The sequence below is a fragment of the Pecten maximus genome, chromosome 7 (assembly GCF_902652985.1).
Source record: "Pecten maximus chromosome 7, xPecMax1.1, whole genome shotgun sequence".
In the NCBI taxonomy this organism is placed as follows: domain Eukaryota; kingdom Metazoa; phylum Mollusca; class Bivalvia; order Pectinida; family Pectinidae; genus Pecten; species Pecten maximus.
In genome coordinates, this window is record NC_047021.1 from 37,759,361 (window position 1) to 37,772,399 (window position 13,039).

General features: G+C 36.4%; 1 protein-coding gene across 2 annotated transcripts; it reads left to right on the forward strand.

Annotated features, from left to right (window-relative positions):
* The first annotated feature begins 3,290 nt into the window (after nucleotides 1-3,290).
* On the forward strand, nucleotides 3,291-11,160 carry LOC117330765 (titin homolog). 2 transcript variants are annotated; one of them, XM_033889244.1, is made up of 9 exons: nucleotides 3,291-3,404; nucleotides 4,612-5,627; nucleotides 7,062-7,170; nucleotides 7,572-7,637; nucleotides 8,809-8,853; nucleotides 9,419-9,470; nucleotides 10,150-10,284; nucleotides 10,536-10,607; nucleotides 10,951-11,160. In XM_033889244.1, exons 2-9 carry the CDS (start codon nucleotides 4,630-4,632, stop codon nucleotides 11,007-11,009), a joined length of 1,536 nt encoding a protein of 511 aa, XP_033745135.1. In that variant the 5' UTR covers nucleotides 3,291-3,404; nucleotides 4,612-4,629; the 3' UTR covers nucleotides 11,010-11,160. The 2 variants fall into 2 exon arrangements, with proteins under 2 accessions (XP_033745135.1, XP_033745136.1); XM_033889245.1 differs by having other exon boundaries at nucleotides 3,303-3,504.
* Nucleotides 11,161-13,039: the final 1,879 nt, after the last annotated feature.

A 13,039-nucleotide genomic window follows, 5' to 3' on the forward strand; every position in this document is an offset into this window, starting at 1 on the left:
TATGCATATTGCATTTTGAGACCAATCGGAAAACAACATGGCCGACAGGCAGCCATCTTGGATTTTGACAATTGAAGTTTGTTATCGCTATTTCTCAGAAAGTACTGAAGGGATCTTTCTCAAATTTCATATGTAGGTTCCTCTTGGTGTCTAGTTATGCATATTGCATTTTGAGACCGATCGGAAAACAAGATGGCCGACAGACAGCCATCTTGGATTTTGACAATTGAAGTTTGTTATCGCTATTTCTCAGAAAGTAATGAAGGGATCTTTCTCAAATTTCATATGCAGGTTCCCCTCGGTGCCTAGTTATGCATATTGCATTTTGAGACTGATCAGAAAACAACATGGCCGACAGGCAGCCATCTTGGATTTTGACAATTGAAGTTTGTTATCGCTATTTCTCAGAAAGTAATGAAGGGATCTTTCTGAAATTTCATATGCAGGTTCCCCTCGGTGCTTAGTTATGCATATTACATTTTGAGACTAATCAGAAAGCAACATGGCCGACAGGCAACCATCTTGGATTTTGACAGTTGAAGTTTGTTATCGCTGTTTCTCAGAAAGTACTGAAGGGATCTTTCTCAAATTTCATATGTAGGTTCCCCTTGGTGCCTAGTTATGCATATTGCATTTTGAGACCAATCGGAAAACAACATGGCCGACAGGCAGCCATCTTGGATTTTGACAATTGAAGTTTGTTATCGCTATTTCTCAGAAAGCACTGAAGGGATCTTTCTGAAATTTCATTTGCAGGTTCCCCTCGGTGCCTAGTTATGCATATTGCATTTTGTGACTAATCAGAAAACAAGATGGCCGACAGGCAGCCATCTTGGATTTTGACAATTGAAGTTTGTTATCGCTATTTCTTAGAAAGTACTGAAGGGATCTTTCTCAAATTTCATATGTAGGTTCCCCTCAGTGCCTAATTTTTCATATTGGGACCAATCCGAAAACAACATGGCCGACAGACAGCCATTATTGCTAAATCTTAAATTTTATATATAGGTTCCCCTTGTTTGAAAAGTACTAGAGGGCTGTTTCTGAATTTACACAGATTAGTAAGACTTAGAGGAAGGGAAAAGTAGAGAAAAGATCAATCTGACATAGAACCTATAAAGATCATTCAATGGTGGGCGCCAAGATCCCTCTGGGATCTCTTGTTGTTTTTGTTTTTTAGCCCACCATCATCAGATGGTGGGCTATTCAAATCACCCTGCGTCCGTCCGTCCGTCCGTAAACAATTCTTGTTATCGCTAATCCTCAGAAAGTACTGAAGGGATCTTTCTCAAATTTCATATGTGGGTTTCCCTTGGTGCCTAGTTATGCATATTGCATTTTGAGACCAATCGGAAAACAACATGGCCGACAGGCAGCCATCTTGGATTTTGATAATTGAAGTGTGTTATCGCTATTTCTAAGAAAGTACTGAAGGGATCTTTCTCAAATTTCATATGTAGGTTTCCCTTGGTGCCTAGTTATGCATATTGCATTTTGAGACCAATCGGAAAACAACATGGCCGACAGGCAGCCATCTTGGATTTTGACAATTGAAGTTTGTTATCGCTATTTCTGATAAAGTACTGAAGGGATCTTTCTCAAATTTCATATGTAGATTCCCCTTGGTGCCTAGTTATGCATATTGCATTTTGAGACCAATTGGAAAATAACATGGCCGACAGGCAGCCGTCTTGGATTTTGACAATTGAAGTTTGTTATCGCTATTTCTGAGAAAGTACTGAAGGGATCTTTCTCAAATTTCATATGTAGGTTGCCCTTTGTGCCTAGTTATGCATATTGCATTTTGAGACCTATCAGAAAACAACATGGCCAACAGGCAGCCATCTTGGATTTTGACAATTGAAGTTTGTTATCGCTATTTATCAGAAATTGCTGAAGGGATCTTTGTGAAATTTTATTTGTAGGTTGCCCTCTGTGCCTAGTTATGCATATTGGATTTTGAGACCAGTCAGAAAACAACCTGCCCGACAGGCAGCCATCTTGTATTTTGACAATTGAAGTTTGTTATCGCTATTTTACAGAAGGTAATGAAGGGATCTTTCTCAAATTTCATATGTAGGTTCCCCTTGGTCCCTGGTGTTGCATTTTGGGACCAATCCGAAAACAACAGACAGCCATTATCGCTAAATCTTAAATTTTATATATAGGTTCCCCTTGTTTGAAAAGTACTAGAGGGCTGTTTCTGAATTTACACAGATTAGTAAGACTTAGAGGAAGGGAAAAGTAGAGAAAAGATCAATCTGACATGGAACCTATAAAGATCATTCAATGGTGGGCGCCAAGATCCCTCTGGGATCTCTTGTTTTTTTTTATTATTTATTTATAAGATCTAGACATCAACAACAAGGAATGCATGTGAAATTTGCACAGAAATAGCATTTTAGTTGTTTTTAAAGACATCTTTAATAATATAAAATCTACATTAATCTTTTACAATGTGTCAGATTAAAACTTTATCAAGTATTGTCAAGCTTTAATATGTTTGTATTTTGTATGAGCTTTAGTACATTTGAATGATGGAGATTGCAGAATTTCGCCACGAATAGTTTGTATTGTATAAAATGAGATGGGTTATCCTATGTATTATGAATGAAAAAGGACAGATGTGGGCTCTATATTTGCACTATTAGATAAAGATAAATCTATAATGACTTGGTGTTATTTTGTTTTTATTGACGACCCATTATTCCACAACCCATGAAATATAGCTGTTATTGATAAGCATGTCACTAACCAATATTCCTTGATAATTTGATGTCACTGGAAGAGAAGAGTACATTATTTTTATTTTAAAAAACCCCATAAAACTTGGTTACCAGAGAGAATTGTACCTTAATATGTTTGACTAAATCTACAATCTCGGAAGGCTTTTGAAAACAAATTGTGCAAACATGACCTAGAGTGCCAGGGCAGGAATTTATTCAGGAGTAGGCCTATATTCCAAAAGTACAAATACTTTGCAAAATCTGTTATTCCTTGGAGGATGAATTACCTTTCATTTTTCGTTGTTCCTTTAATCCTTATATTCCCAATGTATTTGTTAATCTGATAATACAAAGCTGATGCTTTAATCGGTCATTAGAACTGAGGAAGATGTATAGTTCTATATAAATGAGCTAATTCAGCTGAATTAAATTGAATTGAATCCAAAAAAAATACATTGATCCTCTTTGCAGGTCATAAAAATTATATTCTGTTAGATCGAATGAATAAAGCCATTTTTTCCGGAATTATCTGTCTCCGTCATCGCCACAAAATTTAGTTATCCAATTGATGTTCAAAAGGCAGCGAAACGCTTGTATGGCATAGGCGTGAATAACGAGTGGCACGTGGTGGGAAAGCAGTTTTCCGTAATTCCTCCAAATTCAACAGGCGTATTTGAGGTGATTCTATGTTATGCTTTACATTATCAGTAGAAGAACTAGTTTCGTTAAGGTTACGGAATTCCACAGATATTCCCAGCCCGTGCACCCGCGGGCACGCGTGAGTAGAGGTTTACTCGACCACTGAGACGCTTGTGTAACACAGGCGCTCGTTTCGTATAGCTATCATTCCTGAAGCTAGTCAGATAGTATAGTATAACGTATACAATATCAATAGAAACACAAGCAAATTATTTCTGTCAGAAAAGGTATAATTGACAAAAAACGAGAGTTACATGTATGGTCTGTAGGTGAAAGATTAACGTCGCTGTTTGCTACAATAACTGCATTAAAATTTTAAAAGGTCACCTGTTCATTTTTCTGTAAAATCAGCTAAATCACTTTAATTTTTTTCAAACAGGAAATTGCAATTTCTGTTTCATTTGCTTGTTTCTTATTATTTCATTCATCTGAATGCTATGCCAATCTGTATATTCTTTCCTGTAATTTTCCCAATTCAAACAGAGTCACTGCAACCAGAAGTGAAGTACCGGTAACACAACTGGATGTACATTTGCTATGGTAGCCCGTGTTTCCTCTGGCCCTGACACCATGTCTTTTTACTATCTTTTCCAAAATGACCCAAAAGTGGTAAACACATTTTTGTTAAATAGTGGTTAAGTGTATAGTCTCGTATGATAAAATTAACCAGGAATATATTATACAGAGGCTATAGGTATTTCTAGTTAATTTTTCAGAACTAAATGTATGTCCCTGTGCAGTGACTTGGAGACATGGGTGTCATGGCCAGTGGTCTCAATTAAGACTTATGTTTTTACATTAGTTACAGGATTATGGTCCATAATGTATTTTAAAAGTGTTACTGTACATGTAAGTCACTACATTTTATATTTGCTGCATTGATCTTAACTCCACATAAACCTCACCTCGCTTCTACATACTAAGTACATAATACTTATATGTACATGTATATGTATATGCACTGAAATTATGTGATCATACGATTGTCAAGTCATTTTCAAAATCCAAGGGTTCTGGACAGGCATATGTTGTCTGCACCCTTGATAAATAACATCTGGCAAAATTAAAGATATGCACATATTGTTGGTCAAGGCATGAAAATTAAACCTAAAGGCACAGGAATATGTGTAACGTTTAATAAACGTATACATTTCATTATACTTTTACATTATACTTTCCATTTCAGCATTGAAAATAAATCTTGATGAGCCATCTAGAAGAATTACATTTCAAAGGATTCAGCCCACTTCGTACACCAGATGTCCTCAAGTTTGTGAAACAAAAGCACAAGAAAAAGCACAAGGAACATGTTGGTAAAAATATACAGCATGAAATATCAGACAGCGAGACTGAGATAACTAAAGACATCTTAAAGCTGGCATCTAAAGTGTCCGGGAAATTGTCGGAGAACAGAAAAGACAAATTTGCATTCCGGAGTTCTGACCTTCCCGTTGATATTGATATTACTCCTGAAAGAAAGAAGCGTCTCGATGCCAGACTGCACGGTGAAAATCACGAAGGTGTTTCTGTGGAAACAAGCTCCCAGCTGAATAATAGTCAATCTGAGACACAGTCAGTCAGAATGCAACAGAAATCACCGAAGAAACATAGAAAAAGTAAATCTCATACAATGAGTGACAATGAAGATGGTGATGTTCAGAAGGTGTCAGATGATGGAGCTGAGGAGGAGGAAGTATGTGGATCACCGAGTATTTTATCAGGAATGGACAACACCCTGAATAAGAGTTCATCAAGGAAAAAACATAAATCTCATAAAAAGCACAAGAAAAGGAAACATAACGACGATAGTAGAAATATAAGTGAATCGTTAACAGAACAAGGTGATCATGATAAGTCTGATGTGATTGATAGTTCACCAGAGAAACCAATCAAAGTGAAATTGTTTGACAAATCCTCTCCACAGGAAATGGTAGATGAGTCGCCCCTGAAACAGTTAGGCAGGTCACCCCAAAAACAATTAGACAAGTCGCCTCGAAAACAGTCAGACAAGTCGCCTCGAAAACAGTCAGACAAGTCGCCCCCCAAAAAAGTAGAAGTGTCTCCCAAAAAACAAATAGACAGGTCGCCCAAGCAAAAGGAGACGCCTGGGATGACAAGATATCAAAATGGCAATCAAAGTATTGTTTCTGACAGTGAAGAGACTGAATCTAGTGATAATTTGGTGACAAATCAATTGTTGAAGTAAGTATAATTAGTTTAAATGAAGTTAATTAAAAAAAACTTTTAGGTTACCTGAGATGAAGTCTCAAGTGACTTATTCTAATCACGCCTTGTCTGTGGGAGGGCTAATTAGTCTCTGTGGAAGGCCTAATTAGTCTCTGTGGGAGGGCTAATTAGTCTCTGTGGGAGGGCTAATTACCGTATACCTGGTAATTTTCGCCCCCGTTTAATTTTCGCCATTTTCGCCCTTTGATGATAGGGCGAATTTAAGATGACGGCGAAAATTTCAAGCTCAATTGCAGGATTTACAAGTTATCTTACATAGGCTACTTGTAGTCGGATCCAAAACATACCCTCGTACTTTCCAAGTGTGTTATATCCTATACAATTACAGGCAACACGTGTTATATATTTACACTAAGTTTATAAAATAGTTAATTGTTTTATTCCAATCTGTGCATATGAAATAAAATCTAGATCTGAATATAGGCCTTGTAAATTTGCGATATCACGTGGAGTTAAATCGAAAATATCGGCGAAAATAAGACAGCGTACTAGGTTTAGTATATTTGATTTTAAACAAAAGCTTTAAATACTAAGTAACTTTTAAAATCCAAACATGTTTTGAAATTATGCACACAAATAGGTCTCGATGACAAATGAACAAAAGAAAACACTGGTCAGTAGACTTCTAATTAGTCACGGCACGGTGAACTCACCACTCATCGCGTTTGCTTGAAATCGACCATGCATACCTTATACTATTTGAATCAATATAGGCTGAAGTAAATCTGAACACAGGTAAACGTTGTATATTTCACACCTGATTACATTTCACACCTCAGCGAGATATGCGAAGAAAAGAAAATGGGGGAACTGGATAAATCCCGAGTGTTCCGAGTGCAATTGTATCGAGAATTCAGAACGGTATTTTCCGATTGTGAACGAGGAAAATACATTTCTTAAAAGTAGTTTAGGGCAAAATTAAAACGGGGCGAATATCTTTTGAGTTGCTCAAGGGCGAAAATAACCTGGGGCGAAAAATACCAGGTATACAGTAGTCTCTGTGGGAGGGCTAATTAGTCTCTGCGGGAGGGCTAATTAGTCTCTGTGGGAGGGCTAATTAGTCTCTGTGGGAGGGCTAATTTAAATTAGTCTCTGTGGGTGGGCTAATTAGTCTCTGTTGGAGGGCTAATTAGTCAAATCGAATGATTAGAACTCAACTGACCGTTAAGGCCTATCAGTCTCTTGTTCAACTTCTCAGGACTGGTTTTGGTAAATATGGGACATACAGGCTTTAAGTCTCTCTTACCTTTGGTTATATTCATATTTAAAGGGATTTGAAGGATATCAGTTGGAGATACAAATTTACAAGTAATGTAGTTTTCTCAACTGTTAAATTTTGCAGACTAAATAACTATTGAAGAACAAGCTAAGGGTCATTGTTGTTTACAGGTATAAAGTGCCAGAGAATTTTAACAGCAGCAGCCAAACCACAAAGTCACTACTTAGTACAGAGGTTGTCCAGGGGAGCGAACTCTGGTTGATCAAGGCTCCTAGTGATGTAAGTACCAGCATATACCTAATTTTCCTGCATTTCACCTTGAATCGCTGTAGACCTGTACAGACGTTTGATTCTCTAATGTAGGTCATGTTTAAGATTCTACTTGGCTATAAGCTATTAGTCCCCTTCTGGTGAAACTGGGGGAACTTAAGGTTTTCACTCCATCTGTCTTGTACATACGTACGTGAGAATGCCAAAGATTGAGATTAAGAGCATTAATGTTTTAAAATCACTGGTATGATCCAGTTGATTTTAAGCCCTTACAAAACACCCCTCTTCTGTATTAAAACAAGCTTTAATCTGTATCGAAATAGGCATACTTTTCAATATACAGTATTATGGCAGACCATTTTTGTTTACATAAACGTGTATATATACCCATAGTTGTTTGTATTATTCAGTTTGATGTGAGAAGGCTGAGTGGACAAGAAATATCATTGGACAAGATAAGTCATCTCCAGACTAAGGTAAGGTCATACCGAAAAGTTCATATTTTGAAATCTACAGAAATTGTTCATACTGGAATTCAATTGCAAATTTTAGGTAGACATGCTGTTTTTCTTAATTTCAAAAAGTTTTGTTCTGTCTGATTTGAAATATAAATTTCCTCCCAATAAGCTGAAATTCTATTCATTTGGATTCTATTTATTCATCTTCAAATTTTTTTTATCATTTCATGCTTGACACATAGCATAAGTTTACGACCATTTATTAGCTCACCGGTTACGAGTAACCGAGAGCTAATGCTGTCACCCCGGCGTCCGTGTTAGCGTCGGCGTCGGCGACCCACCCCAAAACTTTAAAGTTTTTGGAGTAAGTTTTTGGAAAGCTTGTAAGTCCAAAAGTATACACCTCAGGCCCTTCTAAGTTGGTTTATGCATTCATTAGAGGTCTAGGAGTGATGTTATGGCAAAATTATGCAGAATAAAATTGTGATTTTTTCGCATTTTACCATTTAGTGGACTTAACTTTTTTGGCACCAAAACCCACTTTAAAGTTTTTGGAGTAAGTTTTTGGAAAGCTTGTAAGTCCAAAAGTATACACCTCAGGCCCTTCTAAGTTAGTTTATGAATTCATTAGAGGTCTAGGAGTGATGTTATGGCAATATCATGCGGAAAAAAAATTGTGATTTTTTCGCATTTTACCATTATGTGGACTTAACTTTTTTGCACCAAAACTCACTTCAAAGTTTTGGGGTAAGTCAAAAAGTATACACCTATCACCCTTCTAATTGGTTTATACATTCATTAAAGATCCAGGAGTGATGCTGTGGCAAATCATACAGAAACAAAATTGGCAGTTTGGCATTTAACTATTTAGTGGACTTACTTTTTTTGACACAAAAACTCACTTTAAAGATTTTGGGGGTTAGTTTTGAAAAGCTTGTAAGTCCACACCCTTCTTATTTGGTTTATACATCCATTAGAGGTCTAGGAGCGATATTATGTGACATACAATTTCAAAATGACATGCTTATACATACATAAAAAATGAAAGCATATTGTGATTGCTGCCACCGGTGAGCTTTCGCAATCATTGATTGCACTTGTCATTTTTGTTAATGCTATTGCCATATTGAATCTCAACAAATGAACATATGTGACACAAAATTGATCTTCTTGTTTCCTTGTTTTTCAGGATGTTGTCATGGACACATTTCCAGTGCCAGGGGACATCAGTGGAGTATGTGTTCATAAATATGGTTATTTCTCATGCATGCAACAAACTGTTTTTCTGGTTATACTCTAAATGTACATATTTTAGCAGTTTTCTTAATTTAAAGTTTTTTGTACTGGAAGCATTCACCTAAATTATGATTGTGCTAATTGTGGTTTATCTACATGGTTTTTATAGTAATCATTGTTTGCATACTAATTCATCATTCAGCTAATCTGTTTTAATTTGGTTTTGCTCTAAAATTTGTGTGTGTCAATTTACAGTACACATGTATATCATGGTCATGGTAATCGGTAACTAGAAAAATGGTAATTCCTTTGTCCCAATGGCAATTTTTTTCCATTTTATAATTGAAAGTATTTTGACATCCTTCTTGAAGACTGCCATCCGAGCAAGTGAACTAACATTGTTTCGTGAAGAATCCCATCAGGATTCTGCTACATCGGATCAAAATTGAAAATATCATACCAGTAAAAAGTTTCCATTTTAAATGAAGTTCTCATATAAAAAATCTTACATATAATTTGAAAAGTGATAGCCTGTCTTACCATGAGTTAATTATTTGTTTCAGGTTTCCTACTGTCCTATATTACCCAGTAAAAAGTCCGGGAGGATGTCCGTAGGTAAGTTAATTAAATACATCGTGGAGGTATATAGCAAAGTTATTTTGGGGTGAAGGTGCAGACTCTTTAAAATCTTAACTCTCTCTTTGTCTCTGTCTTCTTGTTTAGGCATTTTTGTTCGAATGTAATGAAGGCTGGATCGTTAGATCTCGAGTCTCTATTTGGTAGGTAAAGTGCCATGGGACACCATTAAATACTCTTATCCAGCATCTAGCAATAAGCCCACTTGTTACTTACTGTTCATTACAGTGATGCCAACAAATTCCTTCCAACTACATTGAGAGAGTTTATGTGTTGCCCCCTCCACTTTATAAAACGATAAATTTCGACTGCTACAGTTTATGTTCAACTTAAATTAACAACCATTAAGCAATAGAAGTGTTGTTTTGTGTAGAGATCTGGATTAGCAATGCCCATGGATTGCATACATCCAGTCTTTGTATTTTTTTTCTTCAATTATATTTCCCCCTAACCCAGGATAGAACAACTTTTCAAATTCAATTTTCGTTATGTAGTTAGGTTTCAAAGCTCTTATTCAACCCAAAATAAGGAAATTTAAGTTTAAGGCTTAATCTAGTGAAAAGCCTGTCCCCTATTTCGGACCTGATTTCATGGAGTTGTACCTAGATTTGTATGCCGGATAACATTTACTATGGTAAAGTTTTCTTTCTGTTCACAGGTACAAAATTCTGTGGTCAACTTCATGTCACGACTAGTGTGGATGTGCCTTCCCTACCCAAAGTAAAAGTCCCACCACCGCGACACATCGCCACCCCAGACAATCTGAAACCGCGATATATACCCTTTGGAGCTAGTAAGTTATACTCAGCAATCAGTATCTAAAGTTTTCTCTGACACTTGCCAATCAAGATACCACATATTTTCTTCATCAGAATACAGAAAAAAAATTGTGTCCGAGTTTATAAATCCAAAATTAATTTACTGTTCATACAGGTAGATTGGAAAATAGTTTAACACTATTTCTGATGTTTCAATATAGTACTGTGATTATAGAATTTACGTAGTCTTTGCTCGTTATAATATTATGATTTCTTTTTTACTTAGATATCTTGGTTAACAGCCATTCAAAAACACAAGTGAAGCATAAAAAGGCAAAGAAACGCAGGCATTCTGTTGGTAAGGCTGTTAAAACCCTGTTTTTCTTGATGAAATCTGTCTCAGACAGCAAATTATTTTGAGTGAGGAGAGTATATCGGAATCAGTTGATTTGCTTCAGCACACCAACATTAGTAATTGTAAAACAAGAGTTAGCAGCTCCTTAGGTTCAATTTACATGCATAGGCAAATTAAGTTAACAAATTTAAAATGTATTTGCAGTTAAAAATATGTTTGATACAGGTTCTGTTATGATTTCTGATGGTACAGCTGTATTCCTGTAGAGTGTGTGCTTCAAATATTTCAGAAAATGTCAAATTTGAAGAAAAAAAATTGATACAAAAGACTTCATTTTTATCTTCAGATGAAACAGATGATGTTCCAGTACAACACAAGAAGAAAAAGAAGAAGCATAAGCATTAGGAATAAATGCATTTCATTTTTGTTTGAGATGTTGAAGCAATACTTGCTGAAGTGAATATGGAGTAATATAATTGATGGTACTCTAGGTGTTGTGTAGGGTGGAATGTCTGACAATGATGGATAAGTGTACAAAATAAAACTATGTACAGAATGTTTTGTGTTTATTCTTATTGAATTGAGGTTTTGTTTAAACATCTTTTACTGAGTTTAGTCTTTGGTATATATACAGTTGACATGATATGATATATAGCCATGATGTGGTATATAGCTATGATGTGGTATATAGCCATGATAGGGTATATAGCCATGATAGGGTATATAGTCATGATAGGGTATATAGCCATGATGTGGTATATAGCCATGATAGGGTATATAGCCATGATAAGGTATATAGTCATGATAGGGTATATAGCCATGATGTGGTATATAGCCATGATGTGGTATATAGCCATGAAAGGGTATATAACCATGATAGGATATATAACCATGATAGGGTATATAACCATGATAGGGTATATAACCGTGATATGGTATATAGCCTTGATGTGGTATATAGCCTTGATGTGGTATATAGCCTTGATATGGTATATAGCCATGATGGGGTATATAGCCATGATGTGGTATGTAGCCATGATAGGGTATATAACCATGATGTGGAATATAGCCATGATAGGGTATATAGCCATGATGTGGTATATAGCCATGGCATGGTATATAGCCATGATGTGGTATATAGCCATGATAGGGTATATAGCCATGATGGGTATATAGCCATGATGGGTATATAGCCATGATGGGTATATAGCCATGATGTGGTATATAGCCATGATGTGGTATATAGCCATGATATGGTATATAGCCATGATGTGGTATATAGCCATGATAGGGTATATAGCCATGATGGGGTATATAGCCATGATGTGGTATGTAGCCATGATAGGGTATATAGCCATGATGTGGTATATAGCCATGATAGGGTATATAACCATGATAGGGTATATAGCCATGATATGGTATATATAGCCATGATGGGGTATATAGCCATGATAGGGTATATAGCCATGATGGGGTATATAGCCATGATGTGGTATATAGCCATGATAGGGTATAGAGCCATGATGTGGTATATAGCCATGATGTGGTATATAGCCATGAAAGGGTATATAACCATGATAGGGTATATAACCATGATAGGGTATATAACCGTGATATGGTATATAGCCATGATGGGGTATATAGCCATGATGTGGTATGTAGCCATGATAGGGTATATAACCATGATGTGGAATATAGCCATGATAGGGTATATAGCCGTGATGTGGTATATAGCCATGGCATGGTATATAGCCTTGATATGGTATATACAATGTAGCCATGATGTGGTATATAGCCATGATGGGTATATAGCCATGATGTGGTATATAGCCATGATGTGGTATATAGCCATGATAGGGTATATAGCCATGATAGGGTATATAGCCATGATGTGGTATATAGCCTTGATATGGTATATAGCCATGATGGGGTATATAGCCATGATGTGGTATGTAGCCATGATAGGGTATATAACCATGATGTGGAATATAGCCATGATAGGGTATATAGCCATGATGTGGTATATAGCCATGGCATGGTATATAGCCATGCTAGGGTATATAGCCATGATAGGGTATATAGCCATGATAGGGTATATAGCCATGGCATGGTATATAGCCATGATAGGGTATATAGCCATGATAGGGTATATAGCCATGGCATGGTATATAGCCATGATAGGGTATATAGCCATGATAGGGTATATAGCCATGATAGGGTATATAGCCATGATAGGGTATATAGCCATGATGTGGTATATAGCCATGATAGGGTATATAGTCATGATGTGGTATATAGCCATGATAGGGTATATAGCCATGATAGGGTATATAGTCATGATGTGGTATATAGCCATGATGTGGTATATAGCCATGATATGGTATATAGCCATGATAGGGTATATAGTCATGATGTGGTATATAGCCATGATGTGG

Excerpts from the sequence above, each read along its gene's own strand:
- LOC117330765 (XM_033889244.1), top strand. The coding sequence starts at position 4,630 with ATGAGCCATCTAGAAGAATTACATTTCAAAGGATTCAGCCCACTTCGT. Across the intron at positions 7,638-8,808 it reads TAAGTCATCTCCAGACTAAG|GATGTTGTCATGGACACATT; the intron begins GTAAGGTCATAC and ends CTTGTTTTTCAG. Across the intron at positions 9,471-10,149 it reads GTCCGGGAGGATGTCCGTAG|GTACAAAATTCTGTGGTCAA; the intron begins GTAAGTTAATTA and ends TTCTGTTCACAG.